The 22,356-nt window shown below is 36.9% G+C and overlaps 1 protein-coding gene across 6 annotated transcripts in view; it reads right to left on the minus strand.

Moving 5' to 3' along the window:
• The window catches only part of Ago3 (argonaute RISC catalytic component 3), a 141,871-nt gene that overhangs the window by 78,198 nt on the left and 41,317 nt on the right, over positions 1-22,356 (minus strand). For 4 of the 6 annotated variants that reach the window (XM_074080587.1, XM_074080585.1, XM_074080586.1 and 1 more), the window contains exons 3-5: positions 11,231-11,351; positions 6,250-6,458; positions 5,262-5,398 (exon numbers count right to left, since the gene is read on the minus strand). In XM_074080587.1, coding sequence (XP_073936688.1) covers positions 5,262-5,398; positions 6,250-6,458; positions 11,231-11,351 — 467 coding nt within the window. Of the gene's footprint in view, positions 1-5,261; positions 5,399-6,249; positions 6,459-11,230; positions 11,352-16,594; positions 16,661-22,356 lie in introns of those variants that run through there. The other 2 variants (XM_074080588.1, XM_074080592.1) reach the window with 2 other exon arrangements.

Below are 22,356 nucleotides of genomic sequence, written 5' to 3' on the forward strand. Positions count from 1 at the left end.
CCTGTCATCCCAGCTACGTGGGAAGCATAAATAGAAGGATAGTGGTCCAGGCATTAAACAGGAGACCCTATCTCAAAAATAACCAACGCAAAAAGGGGCAGAGGAGTGGCTCAAGTGGCAAAGCACCTGAAGAGCAAGCACAAGGCCCTCAGTTCAAACCCCAGTACCAGCCCTATGCAAAAAAAAAAAAAAAAAAAAGTTTTAAAAATCAAATTAAATGGAAAATTAAAAGATTGGATGAAGTTTATAAAAATATAGATCGGAATCCTTTAATTAAATTATGTATAATTTTGACCAAAAGGTATAAAAATAAAATCACTTTTATCATTGTAAAGATAATTCCCAGGCTGAGAGCATGGCTCAAGTGGTAGTGACTGTACTGCAAAAAAAAAAAAAAAAAAAAATATATATATATATATGATTTGCATAATATGGTTTCAACTTTCAGAAAGCAAAAATTATCAGGGATATAAGAAGAAATGGAAACATTAATAACAAGAAATCAAACATTTTATTTCTCTTAATCCGAAAGAACAAAAATAAATACATAAATTAGTAAATGACATAAACAACATAATCAAAATGGTAGCTCTGATATTAATTTCATTCTACCCTAATAAATGAATATACTTTATTATGAAATAGATATTAAACTACCATAAAAATTGGCCAGATATAAAGCTACAAAAACTACTTCAACAATTTCTAAAAGTAGAAATATAAGCCAGGTGAAGAGGCATGCACATGTATTCTCAGCTACTTGGGGTACAAGGCAGGAGGATCACTTGAGCCAGGGGTTCAACACCAGCTTGGCAACATAGTGACACCCATCTACTAAAACAATAAAAATAAATAAAGAAAAAAAAAACCCACATTCTCTGATTAGCACCACAATTAAACTAGACATTAATAATAAAACAAAGAACAAAAAAGATCTCCAACTAAAAATTTTAAGTCTCTAAAAAACTATGAGGATCATAGGGGAAATATAATTAAAATTTATAGACTTTCTAGAAAATTACATAATAAAAACTACACATTAGAAGTTCTGCAATAAAACTTACAATAAACAGTTATCAGAAAAAAATTCATTATTTTTAATACTTTTACTAATATGAAAAAAATGATTCAAGAAATAGTGAGAAATACTTTGCAAGATCCTACACATTAAATTAAATACAGATAAAATAATTTTCTAGTAAATAAATATGACCTGTGGAAGTGACCCTGGAAAGTCTGGGTAGACTGGCTTTCAGAATTTTAAAAGAATTCCTCACCATGGAGGGAGGGGAGATAAAGAAGATTGAGGGAAGGGGTGAATTCAACTGATACATTGTAAGAATTGTGGTAAATGTCACAGTGTACCCCTAAAAATAATATAATAAGTTAATTATAATAAATATTATTAATAACAATCTTTTTATTATAAAAGATAAAAAAAACTCTTCACAATACAAAATGAAGCAAAAACACTAGGTCACCAGGTTTCTCAGAATTCTACTAAATCTGGTAGGAGCTGGTACAAACAATGGTGTTTTAAAACTGTTGTACATTTTACAAAATGGAGAAATTCTGAATTGTCAAATGAAATATAATATCAATACCAAAACTTGAAAAAGACCACACAAAAGAGAAGGCCACATATTAGTCTTACTTTTACATTTCAATTTAAAAAGTAAAGTTAGCAAAAAGAATTCAGTACCACATTAAAAGAATCTAGGAACTCTAATTTTGTTTAATGCTATAAAAAAAAAGAGAACTGAAATTATCAATAGCTACATAAATGCTATTTATGGCAAATGGCAAAATTTAGCATGCATTCTTGATTCAAGTCCTTAATAAAACAGGAATCAACAAATGTTCCTTAACATAATATGTACAAGCATATATGTATGCATAATGCTTAATATAGAAACAACAAAAACATTTCTTCTAAAGTGAGAAATAAAGATTTCTATTAATCATTACTATTTCATAATGTCCTGTCTAAAATAGTCAATACAATTGGATAAAAAAATTAGAGGTACAAAAATCCAAAAGAAGTAAACCTATCACTATGTGCAAATGATGTATGTGAGTACAACCTAGAAATAACAAGAAAAAAAATCACTTGGAAAAATAACTACAATCAGACTGGGTACGATGGCTCACACCTGTAATCCAAGCTACTCAGGAAGTGGAGACAGGAGGATTGAAGTTCCAGGCTGGGCAAAAAGTAAGTGAGACCCCATCTGAGCAAAGAAAGCAAGCTGAGCATGGTAGTGTAAACCTCTAATGCTAGCTACACGGGAGGTATATGACTATAATCTGGGGCCAACCAGGCAAAAACAAGGTATCCGATCTGAAAAAAATAACTAAAGCAAAACAGGGCTGGGGGACATAGTAAGTGGTAGAACATCTCCCTTAGCAAGCACAAGCCCTGAGTTTAAGTTCTAGTACCACAAAACATAGCCAGTTATAACCTATTAACCTTTTAAATAGCAACAAAGGAAAATATCTAAGATAACAAGAAACGAGCAAAATTTATGTGAGGAAAGCTTTGAAACTCTTCCTCAGGAAAATAAATAGAAAGACTTATGTTTTTGGATGTGAAAACTCCAATACCTTAAAGATGCCAATTTGTTCTAATTTAATTAATAAAATATTGAAATCTCAATAAAAATAACCTGCGCTCTCACCTACTGAATCTACACAAAGCATTTCTAAGGCTTATGTGGTAAAATAAAAATAGTCTTGAAAAACTTGAAAAAAGAAAATGAAATGAGCCTCACATATTAAAAGTTGTAAGAGAAATGATTGACCAATACATACGTGTAAGTGGTGTGCCAACAGAACAAAATTTTATGTAGCAATGAACAAACAAACAAACCACCAACAAAAAAATCCATCATACCAAAGGTTCAAAGACAAATAACAATTTTAGGTTGAATGCTGCAACTACATTTCAAACAAATGGTTGATCTTAACTTATAAAGTGCTCTCAGTAAATGACAAAACCAAAAATCTAACAGAAGAGAAAGGGCAAAGGACATAAAGCAACAGTTCACTTAAAAAGAAACACAAATGGGGGCTGAGGATGTAGCTCAGTGGTAGAGCATTTGCCTAGCATGCACAAGGCCCTGGGTTCGAGCCTCAGTGCTGCCAAAAAAAAAAGAACAAAAAGAAACACAAATGGGCTGGAGGTGTAGTTTAATGGGTAGCATGCCTGGCTCTGGGTTCGATCCCTAAAAACTCAAAAAACAAAACAAAATGAAAGAAAGCAAACAAAAACACAAGTGGCCTAACAAAAGTGAAAAGTGGTCAAATGCAAATTTAAAGTACCTATTTTTTCCATATCTGATTGACAAAAATCTAAGAGTTTGACAATTCTAGTGGCAAAGATATAAGAAAACAAGTACTTTCATTCATTAATACAAAATATTTACAACCTCTATGGAGGGCAATCTGGCAATAATGATCACAATTATAAACACAATTACCCTTGTTGGACAATCAATCTCACCTCAAGGAATTTATCCTACAGATATATCTAAATACTTATGAAACAATATCCAGAAATGGCAAGTAATTAAAAACAGTTCTACCATACATCTAAAGAGGACTGGTTAAACATATCATCTCTTGGTATTTCCACAATGGTAGACGATGCTGGAAAAAATGAGGAAGTTATACACTGATCTAGAAAGATCCAAGTATCCTTGGAGGAACAGCTAATTCCAGATACTAAGCAGGAAATACAGGATGAGTCTTGAATATCCTGCAGTGCCACAAAACAAGAAAGCTATCAATGAATTATCAATAGGACCCTGTGCTTTTCTACACAAGAACTGCATCTAATGTGAAAAGAATAACAAACCTGGAAAAATTACCAGTTGGGAAGCCCTAGTGAAATAAGTAATTTGGGTAACGATGATCAGTGACTAGAATAATAGTACTAAAAGGTTGACTGGGAAAATTGCAACTGAGAAATTTCTGAACCTAATGATTAATCTGTGGATTAATCTTAGCATCACTAAAATTGGGATCACTAATATCATTTGCCACCAACTATGACACAATATAAAGCATTTATAAATATTTTGAACCAGAAGTGAATCAAACATTTAAGGGCTAACTTTCATTTTCAGGAAATATAAGGGAGAGAGGAACAAACTAATGACACAAGAAAACAAAAGGCAAAGTCAAATTTGTGGATATTCTATAGGACAAGTGACCAAGTTTCTGTAACAAGTCGTTATCATAAAAGGGGGGCGGGGAAGAGAGAGAGAGAGAGAAAGAGAAAGAAATAGAGAATCCAAATAAGTAAGAGGGAAGGAAATGGGCCTATGAGATTAAAAAAGACATAATAATCAAATGTGAGGTATGAATCTTGCTTGGATTCTGATTAGAATCAACTAAGAAGAGACATAATTTGGGGTGGGTGTGTGGCCCAAGTGGCAAAGCACCTGCATGGCAAGCCTGAGGTCCTGAGTTCAAAGAAAGAAAAGAAAAAACAAAAGAAAGAAAGAAATAGAGAAAGAAAGAAAAAAAAAAAAGAGACATATTTGAGACCATCTGGGAACTTATTTTGGACAGGTTATTAGAGAATACAAAAATTGTTTAAATTTTCTTCATATGAAAACGGCTTTACTGTTGTGTAAGAAAACATCCAAATTTTCAAAGGTACGTGTGGGGACAAAATAATATGTTGTCCAGAATTTGATTAAAAAATTTAACAGTAGTGGAAGAAATATAGATAAACAAAGATGGAAAAATCCAACCATCTGAATGATAATTAAATAAATGGCAGTTCATTGTGTTATTCTCTCTACTTTTATGTGAACTTGAAAGTACTTGTAGGAGAGGACTTAAAAACAAGAGTACAATTAGCAGCACATTCAGCACCAGCAGCAGGCATAATGCCTGGAGTCCTTATGACCAATAGATTTCTCTTCTTCCTTTAATATGTGTATTTTATGATGAAATGTTGACTTTAAGTTAAAAGCACAAAAGTAGTCATAAGAGAAAATTCTTAGATGATCACATCAGGGTTTTTGTATTTGTTTTCATGTGTTTGCTTCATGTTTAGTATCATTCCAGGAAAAGTTCTAGATAAAGACTTTCCAAATGTAATGTAATAAAAATACTAAGGGTTTTCCAGTTTGTCATGTCTTGATATTACTTTAAGACACCAGTACATATAGTTATATGCATAAAATTCACACGCACATGCCATATAGAAATCAACTACCCAATTCAGAATACAGCTTTTGTGCCCTTACCATCGATATTAAGCATCATTTTCCACATGGCAGGCCGAACAGATTGATGGAATCCAAACCATACTTCCCTGCCCCCTCCCAGAGGGTGGTCATATCCTTCTGGAGCTGAGAAAAAGGAACGCCCCACAGGCGTATATCTATAAAAATTAAAATGGCATGTTCAATCCTCTCTTTCCATAAAAACATTTAAATCTGCAGAACAGGTGAAACTAAAGCACAGACAATTAATTTATCATAATAATGCTTATATTATGAAGGCATGAAGTTATTTTCTGAATTTGTGAAAGCAAAAGGTAGTCATTCAAAATGAAAAAGTCTATCAGCATCCTTTTCTGAAATTCTCCATTCTCAGAACCATTAGTTTACATAAGAATAAATTTTATTTAAAATATTTTCTTAAAAATAGGTTTAAAACAGTTAACAGTTCCAACTTTAAAAATGCTGAAGAAGAGCTAAGGATGTGCTCCACTGGTAGAGCACTTGCCTGGCAAATGCAAGGCCCTGAGTTCAAGCCCTAATACTGCAAAACAAAACCAAAACCAAAACAAAACAACCAGTCAAAGATCAAAAAGCTATTTCTACATATGTGTTTCAAGACAATATACAACATATATACGAATACGCACATAAATGTGAAATGCTAGTGAGTAGTAATTTCAAAACAATTTGATACTATTTTATAGTGAAACTACTTTTAAGACAAAGTAATTTAAGAATAGGAATATATCTGAAACATATCAGCTATTCAAGACTTACAGCTCCCAAGAAAAGGGTTAGACATTTTTCTATAAAAGAATTCTTTAAAATAGTTATGCTAATGATGCATATTTATTTGCAAAAGTCTGAGAATTTTCTACAGCTTAGTTTTGTCAAAGGATTTATATGCATGTTATTATTTAACTGAAGTAATGAAAAATACGCAACATATGAAGATTAACCAAACCTTCATATTTAAAATCTAAAAGGAAAGAAAGCCAGAAGCACCCACTTCATAGAGGGCAGATGTCGTAGCACCACATCAACAGCATGGACAGGGTTAGTGCTGATTGGCTTGTCTAATTCCAGTGGCTCAGGCAATGTCCGTCCTGTCAGTACTTCATGCAGTAGGTGCCAACTTACTCGAGAGATAAATTTGATTGACACCTTGAAAGGTCGATCTTTTCCACCTTCCCCAGGTAACGTAACATCTAAATCTACCTGTTGATGGAATAACAGTAAATATTTGAAAAAATAAACAGAATTATTTAAAAATTAACTTATAAAGCCAACTAAGAGAAAACAAGCAAAAATAAAAAATCAATCTCAATGTTACATCAATAGAATAAAATTTAAATAACTTAGGTTTTCATGCCAGCATTATTTGTCATTGTAAAAACCAGAAATTTTCTGACTGCCCTAACATTAAGGCAGCTCTAAGAGAAAGAAGGAAAATCCTTAGGAACCCCTATGGAATAATTTCCAAACTATATCATTAAATGAACTAAGGAAAGTACAAAAGATTATAAATAGGATGACTCTTTTGAGTGAGAAATAAAGAAAAAATGAGAAACATTCATGTATCTGCTCACTTTTGCAGAAAGAAACACAGGAAGCAGGAACCAGAAACAAAGAAACTGGTTACTTTCAAGGGATGGGATGGAAGAAATAAGGGAGGAACAATTCTGAGTACATTTTTTGGTATAGTTCTTTGCTTGTTGAGACAGGGTCTTGCAATGTAGCCCAGGCTGGCCTTGAACTCACCATCCTTCAGCCTCAGCTTCCCAAGTGCTGGTATAACAGGTGTGGGCCATCACACTCAGCAAGTTTTTGGTATAGTTTTGATATTTGGAAGCATATTAAAGTTATATAGGCAGAAGGATCACTTGAGTCCCTAAGTTCAAAACTAACCCCAACAACATAGTGAGACTCCATCTCAAAGAAATTTTAAAAATTAAAAAAAATGTGTACATATTAAAATATTTCATAAAAATCAGCAGGGTTAAGAGGAAAAGTTAAATCTAAATATAAGGAAAATCAAATGAACACAAATACATTTCAAATGAATAACATAACTACACTGAACAACAACAACAAACGAAAACACTCATGTGAGTAACTATTTTTTTCCCTTTTATTTTATTTTTATTGTTTTTACATTTACTCACATGAGTATACATTGTTTGCCCCTCCCCGGTGAATAACTCTTAAACACAGTAATTTGACTATAGCCTTGGTTTGACAGTTGAAGATGGAGAAAGAGCAGGTTTGGAAGAACAAATGCATATAAAATAAAACCCTGAACTTTTATGATAGGCTTGCTTTCTATAGTGGTAGGAGTACAGTAATTCAGAAATGATTTTATGTGTACTGTAGGACTAAGCAAACAAGAAAAAGTGGTGACGTTTTGGGGCCAAATCTGGGATAAACTGAACAGTAAGACCAATAAGGGTAGAAGGAACTGTTCTCCTTTGTGGCCAAATGCCAACTAATAAGTGTACAAGGAGTGACAGATTAAGAGTCATCAATTATTAAAAAAGAATACTGAGAACCAGGATCCTTAAATATATCCCCTATATCAAAACTACAAACTGTACGTCAAAGAACACAAATGACAAACAGAAAAGGCAGCTTATGGAATGCAAGAAAGTATTTGTAAATCAAATATCTGGTAGAGGGTTAATAGTCAAAACAAGAACACTTGTAACTCATTAACAACAAAACAACCCAATTGAAAAGAATGAACAAGGGATTTATAGATATTCTCCAAAGAAGACACATAAATGACTGATAAGCACATGAAAAGATGCTCAACATCAGTAATTATTGGTTGAAATGCAAATCAAAACCACATTTAGATATGATCCCTCGCCCATTAGAATGGCTATTATCAAGCTGGATGTGGTAATCCATTTGTAATTCCAGCACTCTACAGGCTAAGGCAGAATTGTGAGTTTGATGCCAGACTTGGGCTACATAGTGAGTCAAAAACGCCAGTCTTAGGCTATACAGCAAGATTATCATTAAAAAAAAATAAGAGGCTACTTTTACATCAACATATAAATAGGAAATAAGAGCTGAAACGGATGTGAAGAATTTGGATTTTGTGCATTATTGGTGGGAATATAAAATTGTGCAGCTCCTTTGGAATATAGTAAGATGAATTTAAAAAAATAAAAATAATAATTATCCTATGATCTAGCAATTTCACTTCTGGTTATATACCCAAAAGAACTGAAATCAGAGTATCAAAGAGATATTTGTACACCCATGTTCATGGCACAATTATTTGCAATAGCCAAATAGTTATCTATCAACAGATAAATGAATAAACAAAATATGTGTGTACATACAGTGAAATACTATTCAGCCTTCAAAAGGAAAGAAATTCTAACATATGCTACAACATGGATAAACCTTGAGGACATTATGCTAAGTGAAATATGCTAGTCACAAAAAGACACGCAGTGCACAATTCCACTTAGATTATGTACCTAGAGCAGTAAAATTCAGAGACAAAAAGGAGAATGATTGTTATTGGGACTGAAGAGTTATTTAATGGGTACAGCATTTCAGGTAAAAACAGTTCTAGATATGGATGGTGGTGATGATCGTACAACAATATGAGTGTACCTAATAACACTGAATTATACCTTAAACATGTTAAGATGGTAAATTTTATGTTGTGTATATTTTATCACAATTTTTTAAAGAAAGTATCTCACCTTAAGATACTAACTACAAGGAGAAAAATGTCTTTATAGGAGAAACATGGCAACTTAACCAAGTAATCAAAGTTAACATCATCATTATTGGAACAAATACATATTATGTGTTTCTTGATATAATGAACTAAGAGATGAACACTTTTATGTAATATCCTTGCCAAAATATACATGAGTAAAATATAATCAAGCATAAGACAAATCAGGCTGAGGGACATTCAACAAACTAACGTGCTTGTACTCTTCAGTCATGTTAATGACATGAAAGAAAAAAGGGTGGGGAATTGTTTCATAAAAATGACTAAAGGGACAATGTCCTGGACTGGATTCTGCACCAGAGGGGTAGAAATTGGGATATTAACTGTTAGTTAGACAAAAGTATCATGATCATATCAGTATTAAATTTAATGAAGCTGATAACTATACTATGGTTTTTACCTTTAATCTTAGGAAACACATGAAAAAGGGACATGATATATGCAATCTAACTGTGAATGGTTCAGGAAAAAGTAAATATGTCATCTGCTGTATCTATAGCTATAAAGAGAGAGCAAGGGCTGGGGATGTAACTCAAGTAGTAGAGCTCTCTCCTAGCAGGCATGAGGCCCTGGGTGAGAGAGAGGGGAAGAGAAGGGAGGGGAGAGGAGAGGAGAGAAGAAGTTGGGGAGGGGAGAGAAGAAGAGGGGTGATATACATATTTGCACTAATATGAATTTAAAATGAAAGATTAACTCAAAATGGATCAAGGATCTTAATATCAGACCCCAAACTCTTAAGTTGATACAAGAAAGAGTAGGAAATACTCTGGAGTTAGTAGGTATAGGTAAGAACTTTCTCAACGAAACCCCAGCAGCACAGCAACTAAGAGATAGCATAGATAAATGGGACCTCATAAAACTAAAAAGCTTCTGTTCATCAAAAGAAATGGTCTCTAAACTGAAGAGAACACCCACAGAGTGGGAGAAAATATTTGCCAATTATACATCAGACAAAGGACTGATAACCAGAATATACAGGGAACTTAAAAAACTAAATTCTCCCAAAACTAATGAACCAATAAAGAAATGGGCATGTGAACTAAACAGAACTTTCTCAAAAGAAGAAATTCAAATGGCCAGAAAACACATGAAAAAATGCTCACCATCTCTAGCAATAAAGGAAATGCAAATTAAAACCACACTAAGATTCCACCTCACCCCTGTTAGAATAGCCATCATCAGCAACACCACCAACAACAGGTGTTGGCGAGGATGCGGGGAAAAAGGAACCCTCTTACACTGTTGGTGGGAATGTAGACTAGTACAACCACTCTGGAAAAAAATTTGGAGGCTACTTAAAAAGCTGGACATCGATCTACCATTTGATCCAGCAATACCACTCTTGGGGATATACCCAAAAGACTGTTACTCCAGAGGCACCTGCACATCCATGTTTATTGCAGCACTATTCACAATAGCCAAGTTATGGAAACAGCCAAGATGCCCCAGCACTGACGAATGGATTAAGAAAATGTGGTATCTATACACAATGGAATTTTATGCAGCCATGAAGAAGAATGAAATGTTATCATTCGCTGGTAAATGGATGGAATTGGAGAACATCATTCTGAGTGAGGTTAGCCTGGCTCAAAAGACCAAAAATCGTATGTTCTCCCTCATATGTGGACATTAGATCAAGGGCAAACACAACAAGGGGATTGGACTATGAGCACATGATAAAAGCGAGAGCACACAAGGGAGGGGTGAGGATAGGTAAGACACCTAAAAAACTAGCTAGCATTTGTTGCCCTTAATGCAGAGAAACTAAAGCAGATACCTTAAAGCAACTGAGGCCAATAGGAAAAGGGGACCAGGAACTAGAGAAAAGGTTAGATCAAAAAGAATTAACCTAGAAGATAACACCCACGCATAGGAAATCAATGTGAGTCAATGCCCTGTATAGCTATCCTTATCTCAACCAGCAAAACCCCTTGTTCCTTCCTATTATTGCTTATACTCTCTCTACAACAAAATTAGAGATAAGGGCAAAATAGTTTCTGCTGGGTATTGAGGGGGGGAGCGGGAGGGGGTGGAGTGGGTGGTAAGGGAGGGGGTGGGGGCAGGGGGGAGAAATGAACCAAGCCTTGTATGCACATATGAATAATAAAAGAAAAATGAAAAAAAAAAATAAAACTGTTAATTATAAATTAAAAAAAAATAAAAAATAAAATAAAATGGTAGTAGTTCATTGTAAAAGTATAGCTTTACAATAAAGGAATGCACATCTTACCCCAGTAGTTGCCACAGGAAGTGGGTTGGCTGTATAAAGACTCCTTTTTCCATCATACACTGGTCTACGGTCTCCAAATATAGTTACTTTAAAATGCTGAACCATTGAGTCAACTACCTCCCTAAAGAGAAAACATAATTCATATAATCCTCTGCAAGATGAAATACAAAAATACTAACTGAAAGAATATGACACTGTTTAAAGTCTTCAAAATTCTAAAAGACATTCAATATGTGATACAGATTGTGCTTTCAGAACCATGGCTTAGGATAGCAAAACGACTGATTGCTGGCAGAGGATGACATGCATTTCCCAAAGACAGAGAAGAATGAATCCAATAAATCAGTTAATCATTCTGGGACACAGCTGACCTCAAAAATATTTTTCTTAGAAACAGACTCAAAATCTCTTTCATCTTCTTTAAGCACTTCCTGACATATCACCTCTCTTTTTGAAAAAGTAAGATGCTCTCTGCACTGTGCTAAAATAGCAACTATTAGAACAGCTAGTCTACTATATTATAATTATCTTATTCCAACTGGGAGCTTCTTAAGAGCAAGACATCTGTATTCCTTATACTCCCTAACTTTACAACAGTATCTAATCAGTAAGGATAATATTTCTCCATTTTCATCCAGCAAACCTTTTGATAGAATATAGTGAACATGGAAAGATATTCAAGACTTACCCACTTTTTAAAAAATTACAGACCACAGCAAATGATGCTAAATATCCACAAAGCAATATTTACTTTTGTACACACATTCATAAAAACCAGCGAAAAGATATCTGAAAAGGTATGTACCAAATTGATGCAGTACTTACCTCTGGACAGGGAAGTGACAGGGTCACAGAGTGATTTTAATTTTGTTTACACAATCTAAATATATTACAATGAGAGTGCACTCACATAGTACTGGTCTGATTTAAAATAAAATTAAAAGATTCAAAGATAGCCCAAGTGAAGAAGGCAGAGAAAGAGATCCAGCATAACAACAAAATAAGGATTCCTAGAGCAATATTCTACACACCACAAAACTTCTACTTTCTTCCCTTTTCTAATTTTTTTTTTCACTTATCATGTTTTTCAAGACTAAATATGACAACAAAGATTTGATTCAACTACCAGTTTTTGGGTTTAAAACAACTTTCAATGGTTTCTGCTATTTTTTAAGGGACAAGGGTACTGTGGCTTGAGCTCAGGGCTTACAACTTGAGCCACTCCACTAGCTCTTTTCTGTGACAGGTTTTTTTCGAGATAGGGTCTCATGAAGTATTTGCCTGCGCTGGCTTCAAAAAGGTGTGAACCATCAGCGCCCGGCTGGTTTTTGCTATTTTAAGCTTTCTTTTGTAGCTATCATCACCAAGTATAGTTTCTTAGGTAAAATTATACAGATCTAATTTGTCAGGATGTTTCAACTGTTTTGTCATTTTATTTAATTTAACAACTAAATTGGTTTTAAGCTTACCAATTCTTGGAAACCCAATCAAACAACTCTAAGGATGAAAAGGATGGAAAAGGTTGAAATGGTAGGGTCAAAACATTCCCAGGATAAAAAAAAATACCCTGCTTTGATATCTAGCATACATACATCCTCAATAAATGTTCTAATAGTGGATAATCTACATCAATGAATTTAGAGACTCTCCAATGAAATGTATATAAAATTGAATTCAGCAAGATTTAATTAATTGCACCTCCATCTTAAGTTGCCCAAATTCAAAATCTGGCTCATCTCTTGACCCAATGAGTTGCTGACTCCACCTCTATGCAATATTTCTTTTTTTCCTTTTCTTCCCCCCACCCCTTGGACTGAGGTTTGAACTCAGGGCTTTGCTTGCAAAGCAGGCACTCTACTGTTTAAGTAATACCTCTAGTTCATTTTGCTCTGATTAGTTTGGAGATAGGGTTTCATGAACAATTTGCCCAGGATGGCCTTAAACTGAAATCCTCCTGATCTCAGCCTCCCAAGTAGCTGAGATTACAGGTGTGAGCCACTGGCACCCAACTGTGCAGTATTTCTTGTACCAGTCCTTTACACACCATTCCCAAATACCACTGCCTTAAATTAAGACCTCAGGTCCAAGTACCTGGATTATATTAAATTTTTCATGTTTTATTATTTTTGATGGTACTGGGGCTTGAACTCAGGGCCTTGCATTTGCTAGGTAAGCACTCAACCATTTGAGATATGCCTTCAACCCAGGTTTCTTGGTTTTTATGTCTTTATACACACTGTCAAATAAACCCTTAAGCTGTGCTTTTATTCCTTCAGTACAAAGGCTGAGATATTGGTGCTTTTCAGTTCACGGCACATCACCCTCATCCTGTACAAGACCCCTCTTGTAGCTAACTGAGTTCATTCTTCCCTTCTCCATTTCCCATTCTTCTTCCCCAAAAGTTATTCCTTCTAGCATAGTTAATGATCTCCTTCCTGCCTCAGCCTCCTAAGTACTCATTGTTCCTTTTTCAAAAATTATTTTTTGTTATTTTCAAAAGCTCTATTTGAGAAAAACAGTTGGAAGTAATTTAAAAGTTACTTAGTTCACTGTCTCTGACTAATGCAATGTATTCTATGCGTTATTTATCCACTCCCCCAGGAAGTAAATTTTAAGTATTTTTAACTGCCAGCCACAAAAAAAAAACCAAGAACTGAACTTAATTTTTCTCCATATATTGAGCCTTAAGCCAGTTTCCCCATACCCTCTAATAGTCAATACCTGACCAATTTGTAACGGCATTTTTATCTTACAAAATTCTTATGCAAAAATCAAGTTGGCTCTATGTTCTCTATATTGTTCCAGTGGTCTGTTCTTGTGCTGGTACCAAATGTTTTCATTATTACTGAAGTGTTTTATTATGTTTTACTGTGGGGACAGAGCAAGTTCCTTTACTTTTTCCAAAATAACTAGAACATTCAAAAAACCTTTTTATTTTAGAGTAAGTTCCCACCCTAGAAAACTGTCAATACTGTAAGGAAATATCTCGTGTCCTACATAAAGCAAATAATTATCTGTTGGTTAAAAACAAAACAAAATGATTTGGGGACATGACTAGTATACTAAAAATATAAATTTCCTACTGACAAACTACATCGGTGAACTAAATGAAGAAACATGCTAAGAGTAACTTCAATATCTAAACATTTAATGTTTAAAAACTTCACTATAATTAGAACAAATTAGAGGACCTCAACTTATCCAGTCCTAAAGAGGCTTTAGATGGCTACAAGCCCCAAATGAGCTAACAGCATGATGTGGCTTTCTCAAAATTAAAGAATTTAGGTTACATACCAGATAACGAGACAGGTAACTATCCTAACATACATTATATAGGGCACTAATCTGGGAAAATTTAAGACCCTAAACTTTTTTTTTTTTTTGGGTGGAACTGGGGTCTGAACTTAGGGCTTCATGTTTGCAAAGCAGGCAAACCTCCAGCCCATTTTACTCTGGTTATTTTGGAGTTGTAGTCTCATGAACTATTTGCCTGGGCTGAGAACTGTGATCTTACTGATCTCAGCCTCCCAAGTAGGACCCTAAACATTCAAACATAACCAGAAGAAGGCAATCCTGATAGGAACTCTTATGCTATGTGTAAAAATAAGTCAAACTAAGGACTTTCAGTCTGGAAAAGACTCAAAGGAAATTATAGAAGTCTTTGGCTATTTTGATGTACTGTCATGTGAATAAGTAGAAATCTATCTTGTATGGGAGGACGGAAATGGAAAAGTAGTTGGGAAAAATATAGGGAGGTAGATTTTGGAACAAAAATTTCCAAAATTTTCTAACTGCCATAGCTATTCAAAAGTGGATTATATTACCTTATAAAGTACCTGAATTCATTCTTGCTGTTTAAAGAGCAGTTATGTAACCTATTCTCATGAGAGATAGGAATTTGATTGAAATCCATACTCTCTGCAATCACCTCTGACAGCAAAATTTAACTACAATCATATCAAATAATGAAACACTAAATTTTATCATGCCGTCAGATATAGAAACTCATGAATTATTGCACTGACATTTGATAGTTTACTTCACAGTCTCAATTCAATAGTATACTGGGACAATCTGAACACTCAACTACTTTTAAGTTCATAACTGCTCTGTGATACAGCAGATACTTAGCATGTGTGAGGCCCTGGGTTTAATCCCGAGCACCCCTGTCGAAAAAATTCATAGCTGCCAAAAGCTACACTACAGAGGGAATCAGCTTTCATGACAACAAAAAGTTCCTGCCTTTCCACTTTAACTCTTCAGTAATATGATCGACTTAACTGATATATTTAAATTCTAGTGAAATTTTGGTATGCAATTAACAAAATGACAAATCCAGGGACTGCAAATTCTCATTTCTTATCTCAAAAGATACAATGGCAAAGAACTGTTTATTAAAATGTATATCAGGTATGTGGAACTAGAGGAAAAAAACTCTTCAATAGTAACATATGAAACCATTATGAAGCTACTGAAGCAAAGATACTGTCATACTACAAAGAAAGACTGAACAGTGAAACTGTCAACTTGAGAAACCTTTAAGATATGTAGTAACAAAAATACGGGAGAAAAGATAAACAGACATGAATTTTTGGTTCCACTCTGCCACAAAATTGTTATGAAAGTTACTTAATCTCTCTGACTTTAGTTTCTTTGCCAATAAAAGTGGGATAATAGTCCCAGGGATCAAATAGGGTATTAGTGAAAGTAATTTTTTTTTTTTGGGGGGAAGCAAGTACGTATGATACTAACTTTATATAAAGTTTTAAGCATGACTATCTCATAAATATATATAGACACTATCCAAATAAAAAGTGGGTATACCATAATAAATTGACACCAAGAATGAATTCTGGTAACTAATGGAAACTAAAACTATGTTTTGTTTTTTTTAAATTAAGTTTTCTTTATTGCATACTTGTAGGATACTAGTCTTTTTTAAAAAATAATAATGGAGGTGGGATATCTGGGGTGATACAATCTTTTGATCATTGGTTCAAATGTAGAACCTTTAGCAAAATATGAGTGTATATTAAGTTAGCTTCTTAGCTTACAATAAGAAGTAAAACTGATTAAAAAAATTTAAAATTTTAACTTCTAAAGTTATATTTAGGAGACTAATTTGGGCAAGAAAATTTAAGTAAATGAGCATAAGAACATCTAACCAATATGCAGTGGCTTCCTTTTCATAACAGCCTTAGTCTAAGGAGTGAAGAATTCTTGAAAGAATATAATATGATGCATTATTTTAGAATCTCAAGCTGAAAATTTTAAATTCTTAAGAATTTATCTTACTCCAAAAATGGAACCTACCTGCGTATGTTGGGTCTTATAAAGGGCTACAGCCTATCTTCCCACTCTTACCTCAACCACCACTTCCTAATTTTCTGGTACCAAGTCTTTTGACTCCATCATGCTCTGGTGCACAGACTGTAAAGTAAAATTTAATAATGATTTCAGTAAATTTCACTTTACCACCTTACTCATACAGCAGAAAATGGTAGAAAAGAGAAATTTTAATGTAAAAACCAGAAATCGCTTTTCTGTTAATTATTACTAAAAGCTCATAGAAATCCAGCTTCATCTCATTTTTACATATCTCTTAATACTCTGATCCCAAACAATAAACTAGGAAATATTATTATTCTAGACTATAGAAGATAACATGAAAAGTCTATTCACATTACTTTAAGATCCACAGCTATATTAAATTAATCTGTCACTATAGTAGAGACAGAAAGAATAAGGATCACTAAGGTATTACAAAATGCCAAAATCATCCAGAGGTTTATGAAGCACAACTAAAACTGCTGGCAGTCTCTATCTTCTAAACATTGTATAAAGTAGCGGAGAAGGTAGCCAGTGAATTCTCTGTACCAAGATAAAGTTTAAGAGATGTAAGTACAGAAGAAAGGGGCTGTACTTTAGATCAACATTTTTAGGGGGGAGGGCAGCAGGGATGCCAAACCTAGGGCCTTGCACATGCTAAGCATGAGCTCTATCACTGAGCTACAACCCCAGCCCCTAGATCAACATTTTAATACTTTGTAACAAAATTGGTCATATACCAGAGCATTTTAATACCAACTATCTTTGTAGTTGGTTTTTTTTTTCAACAAGATTATGACTTTCATGTGGGTGTGAACTTTTGTAGTTTTATATAACCATACCAGCGTAGTAAACATTTCTAGTATTGTAGTCACAAATTGCTTCAGTTTAAGCAAAAACAAACAAACGAAAACCCCAAACAAACAACAAAAAATCAACCCAATCTGGTTTATACTAATAACTCTCTTCTGGAACACTTTTCTTTAAGGCCACCAAAGTCTTAAGCCAGGTGCAGTGGTTTCTTTTCAGCCTTTACATTCCTCCTCCTTTTAACATTTGCCACTACAATCAAGCCTTGCTCCCTGAAAATCACTATCCTGCCTTGCCTTTTCTCAAATAGCTTCTACTCTGTCCTTGCTCTTTTACCTTTTCAATCTCTGTGTCTTTCAGACACAGTAACAACAGCATTCTTAGAAATCTACTCCCAGTCCTCTTACCTTGACCTTACATATTTCCCTAGCTTTTAATTATCAACTACATTCTGACAAGTCTCAAATCTTAAGCTCCATTTTGACCTAATTCCTGAAATCTTGGTATTTATTTCCAATAATCTATTGAACTATTCTACTTTGATCTTTCTTATTCAATTCAACCTCTAAATATCCAAAACAGAGGATAAAAACCCAAACCTTTTCAAGGTCTATATTTCTGTTAAAGACAAAGCCACTGCACAAGCTAGGGTGTATGAAGCCACCTGTATCTCTTCCCTTACACACTTAAATTGTTCATTGTTTTCTTAGTATTCAGTCTTAGGGCAAGGGATGTGGCTCAGTGGTAAGCACGTGCTGAGTATGTGCAAGGACCTGGGTTCTATATCCAGCACTGCAAAAAAAATTTTTTAAATAAAATTTTAAAAAATGCATCTCTCTCTTCCCTTCATCCATCACTATTGTCACTAGATCTTAGAACTCATTATGTCTAATCCCCAAAAACGTGTGTCAGAGGTGCCAGGGAGTATTTACGTTTAATTTTCATCTAACAATTAGAAATGCAGATTTGCAAATATTCAGAAATACAGATTGACATTGGTGCCCTCACTTAGTCCACGTCAGATTGTCAGGTGTAGCATCAGATACTGAGAAATTCTGAGAAAATAACAGAGTTTGGTTAACATATGAGGGTTAAGGGTGGGGATGGCTCAGTGGTAGAGCACTTATTCAGCATGTACAAAGCCCTAGGTTTGTTACAGCGCCACCACCAAAAAAGAAATTAACAAAATGGAGCTTGCATTCATTCATTTGCAGCATGTTGCAATTTACTGTAGGTCAAATGTGTAGCACATATTTGATCAATTTTTTGGTACAATTAATCTCAAAATTTCAAATTATTTAATAATATTTTTTAAAGTTTATTTTAAAAAAACTGTTTCTCTAATTTTTTCTGTAGTTATATAAAATAATAGAACAGTGTACCTGTCTATAAATTATAATTTTTAAAATACGTATATGTTGTCTATTATTGAGTACAAGGTCAAATGGGGATGTGTAATCATTGGTTTGAAGACCACTGATCCAGATTACCATGATAGCTTTCCACACATACTCTAGCCTCCAGTTTTTCTCTTCTATAATTAATTCTCCACACTGCCTTTATTTATGGGTTTAAATGCAGATGCTCCTCCTGTTCTTAAAAGCCTCCAATGGCTTTCCACTGTTTCTGCATTTGTAAGTTTTAGAATGGATTAAGATCCTCCATAACCTTGATAAAGAAACCCAGGGGAAAGATCTGAAGGCAAGCTCCCTTCCCTGGCTGGTGAGGTTTTACAGATGTGCTCCCTCCCCCCAGCTAGACCTGTGTTTCACAGACATGCTCCCTTCCCCTGCTGGGGCCCGGTTTCACAGATGTGCTGGTGTGGTATGCTGTAACCTTGTGCTAATGTGATATGTTGTAACCTCCCAGCGAGAGGCTAACTGCCACGTCTGCTTTTGTCCTTCCTGCTTGCTTGCTTCCGCATTCTGAGGCATAAAAACCCTGCAGCCGTGAGCTGAGGGTCCAGTGCTATTTTTGGAGAGATCCAGGGTGCTGGCCCGCTAGTGTAATAAACCTTCCTTTCCTCCAACCACCTGGGTTTGAGTCTTGTTCTCGCTGGTCCAACATTCTTCCCACAATATTTCTGGAGGCTCCAGCGAGATCAGACCACCGAGCCCCATTGGGTAACAGGTCCCTGCTCCCTGGCTCTGCAGCCTGTGGGGGGGTCCCTGGAATAGGGAAGTGTGCACCTCCAATGTGATTCTAGGGTATCCTTCCAGATGACTGAAGGAGGCTGCAGAGCCACCAACTGGGCCCTCGGACTGGTGGAGTGAAACTGAGATCCATGTCAGATGTCCGGACCAGGTAGGAAGCCCCAGGGTAGTCAATGTAAGGAGCCGGCGTGGACTGATCCTCCACAGGGGACCAGCCAATCCCTGAAGAGTATCCAGGGTGATGCATCCCCTTCCTCTGTGACTGATGTGATTTCGGTCAACTGGGACTAGAGCAGGCCAGAATTTTAGGGGAAAATAAATAGGAACTGATTGTTTTAAACTCTGAGTGGAATGGTGTGTGAGTAAGAGGCTTGACTTGCTTGTGTTTCAAGCTCGAATTTGTGGCTCCACGGCTGGGCACCTCTAAGGTCCCCAAAAGGCTACAGAGTCTGAGTGGGCTTGATCTGTGACTTCATGGTGATTGGCATATGGTCTATGGTGGGATAGGACTAGCGTCCCATCGTAAGTCACCCTGACAGGCTGAACCCACTATGGCCAAACTACACCTGACCCCACTGCCTGGGGTTGAGGCCAAATGAGCACCTGTGTGGCCTCTCATTGAGAGGCACCCCCTTCCCTTTGTCTGTCCTGTGACACCAATAATCATCAAGCACATATAAAATGGGTTCTTCTGGGTCAAAATGCCCGACGGTGCTCCAGACCATGCTTGCTAACTTTAGGGATGGCTTCTCGGTTGACTATGGAGTCCAGATGAAGCCAGCAAAGCTCCGAACCTTTTGTGAGGTAGAATGGCCCACCTTCAACACAGGATGGCCCACCGAGGGCACACTGGACCTAGCCACTATCACCTGTGTGAGAGACATAGTTGTTGGGGATCCAGGTCATCCTGACCAGTTTCCTTACATTGACTTCTGGTACATCCTGGCTACCCGCTCACCTGATTGGCTATGTTTTCATACACTCCAGAGACACACAGCCGTTCTGGTTAATGGAAAAGTAAAAGAAAAGAAATTTGAGGTCCACCACACCTCGGAACCTGAGCCGCCAGACCCGCCACCATATGTTCCTCTGGTGCGCCTCGCTGCCCAGGCCTCCCTGAGACCTGAGTCCAGCTCACAGGACCCCAACAGAAAGGAGGAGGCATCAGAGCCAAACCCCTATCCACGTCATCCAACGGCTCCCTCATTATACCCTCTTTGTCTTCGACGGCCCCAGAGAAAGATACGAGCCATTGGGGGAGGTTGCCGAACTCTGGGAGGCTAACAAGCAAGGAGGCAGGAACCCTGGCTGCAGTGCTATGCCCCCTGTGCCAGGCTCCAAGGCCACCATTACCCCAGGCAGACAGGTCATAGGCAGCCGGACCCATGCAATATGTGTACCAGCCCTTCACTACCACCAACCTCCTGAACTGGCTGCAGCACACCCCAGCATACTTAAGAGGAACCACAGGCTGTAATAGAGCTCTTGACCAACATTATGCACAGCCACCAACCCAACTGGGATGATTGCCGTCAGCTCATGTCTACTTTCTTCACTTCTCATGAGCACTGGCGAGTATACCAAGCAACCAGAGCATGGCTAGTTACCCAAGCTCCACTGCAGACTACAAACCCAGAGCGATGGGCAGAGTAGAGGATCCTGGACACCAGACCAGATTGGGATCCAAACACTCCCACTGTGCTCCAATCCATCCAGTGTATGAAACAAGCCATCCTGGAGGGAGCCCACCAGGGGGCACAAGGAGCTGCCAAACTCACCAGGGTCAGTGAAGTCACACAAAAGCCTGATGAGCTGCCTAGGCAATTCTATGACCAGTTATGTGATGCTTATTGTCAGTATACTTCTTGACCCTGAAGCCCCCAAGAACCAGTGTATAGTCAACATTGCCTTCATCCAACAGTCTGCCTCTGATGTTCGCCAAAAGCTACAAAAGACGGAGGGCTTCACAGGTGCCAATATTGACCAACTCATTAGTATAGAGGCCAAGGTAGTAGCAAACCGAGAGGAGATGGCCAAAAGAGAGAAAGAAAAATATCTGGACAAAAAGGCAAAGATCCTGGCTCTGGCCCTCAAGGAGGGAGTCGGGAAGACCAGAGGCTGGAAGCGGCACCCCAACAGGAGAGACCGGAGAAACCCTCTGGTAAAAAACCAGTGTGCCTACTGTAAGGAGGAGGGACACTGGAAAAATGAGCGCCCTAACAAGAAAAAAAAGGAAAAAAGAAAGAGTGACAATGGCTGCCACCAAATCCAAGGAAGCCTGCAACCTAGAGACAAACACAGCCTGGGGAGACGTGTCTGACTGAGGGCGACCAGGATCCCTTTTGATTGGCCCTCAGGAGCCAATGGTCAAGACTGACATTGAGGGTCACCAAATAGACTTTATTTTGGACACTAGGGCAGTCATTTCTACCACGACCACACCAACCAGTAGGCTCACCAAGGACTCAATCACCATTATGGGGGCCACTGGAAACAACAAGAAGTACTGGTTCTGCGAGCCCTGAGAATGCATGGTCGGTGGACACCAGTTTCTGTATGTGCCAGAAACTCCAGGCCCCCTTCTGGGAAGAAACTTACTTTCTAAACTAGGCACCACAGTATCTATGGATCTGGGACCCTCTGATGTGAGCACCTTGCCAGTGCTAACCTTGAAGGTCAGTCTTGAAGAAGAGTGGCGCATACATCCCCCCAGGGACAATAAACCCATCAGTCCTCAACCATTCCTAGATCACCTTGTGAAGCAGTTCCCGGGCGTTTGGGACCAGGACAGGCAAAGCGGGCTGGCAACAGGACATCCCCCAATATTGGTCACTG

The sequence above is a fragment of the Castor canadensis genome, chromosome 7 (assembly GCF_047511655.1).
Source record: "Castor canadensis chromosome 7, mCasCan1.hap1v2, whole genome shotgun sequence".
Lineage (NCBI taxonomy): Eukaryota > Metazoa > Chordata > Mammalia > Rodentia > Castoridae > Castor > Castor canadensis.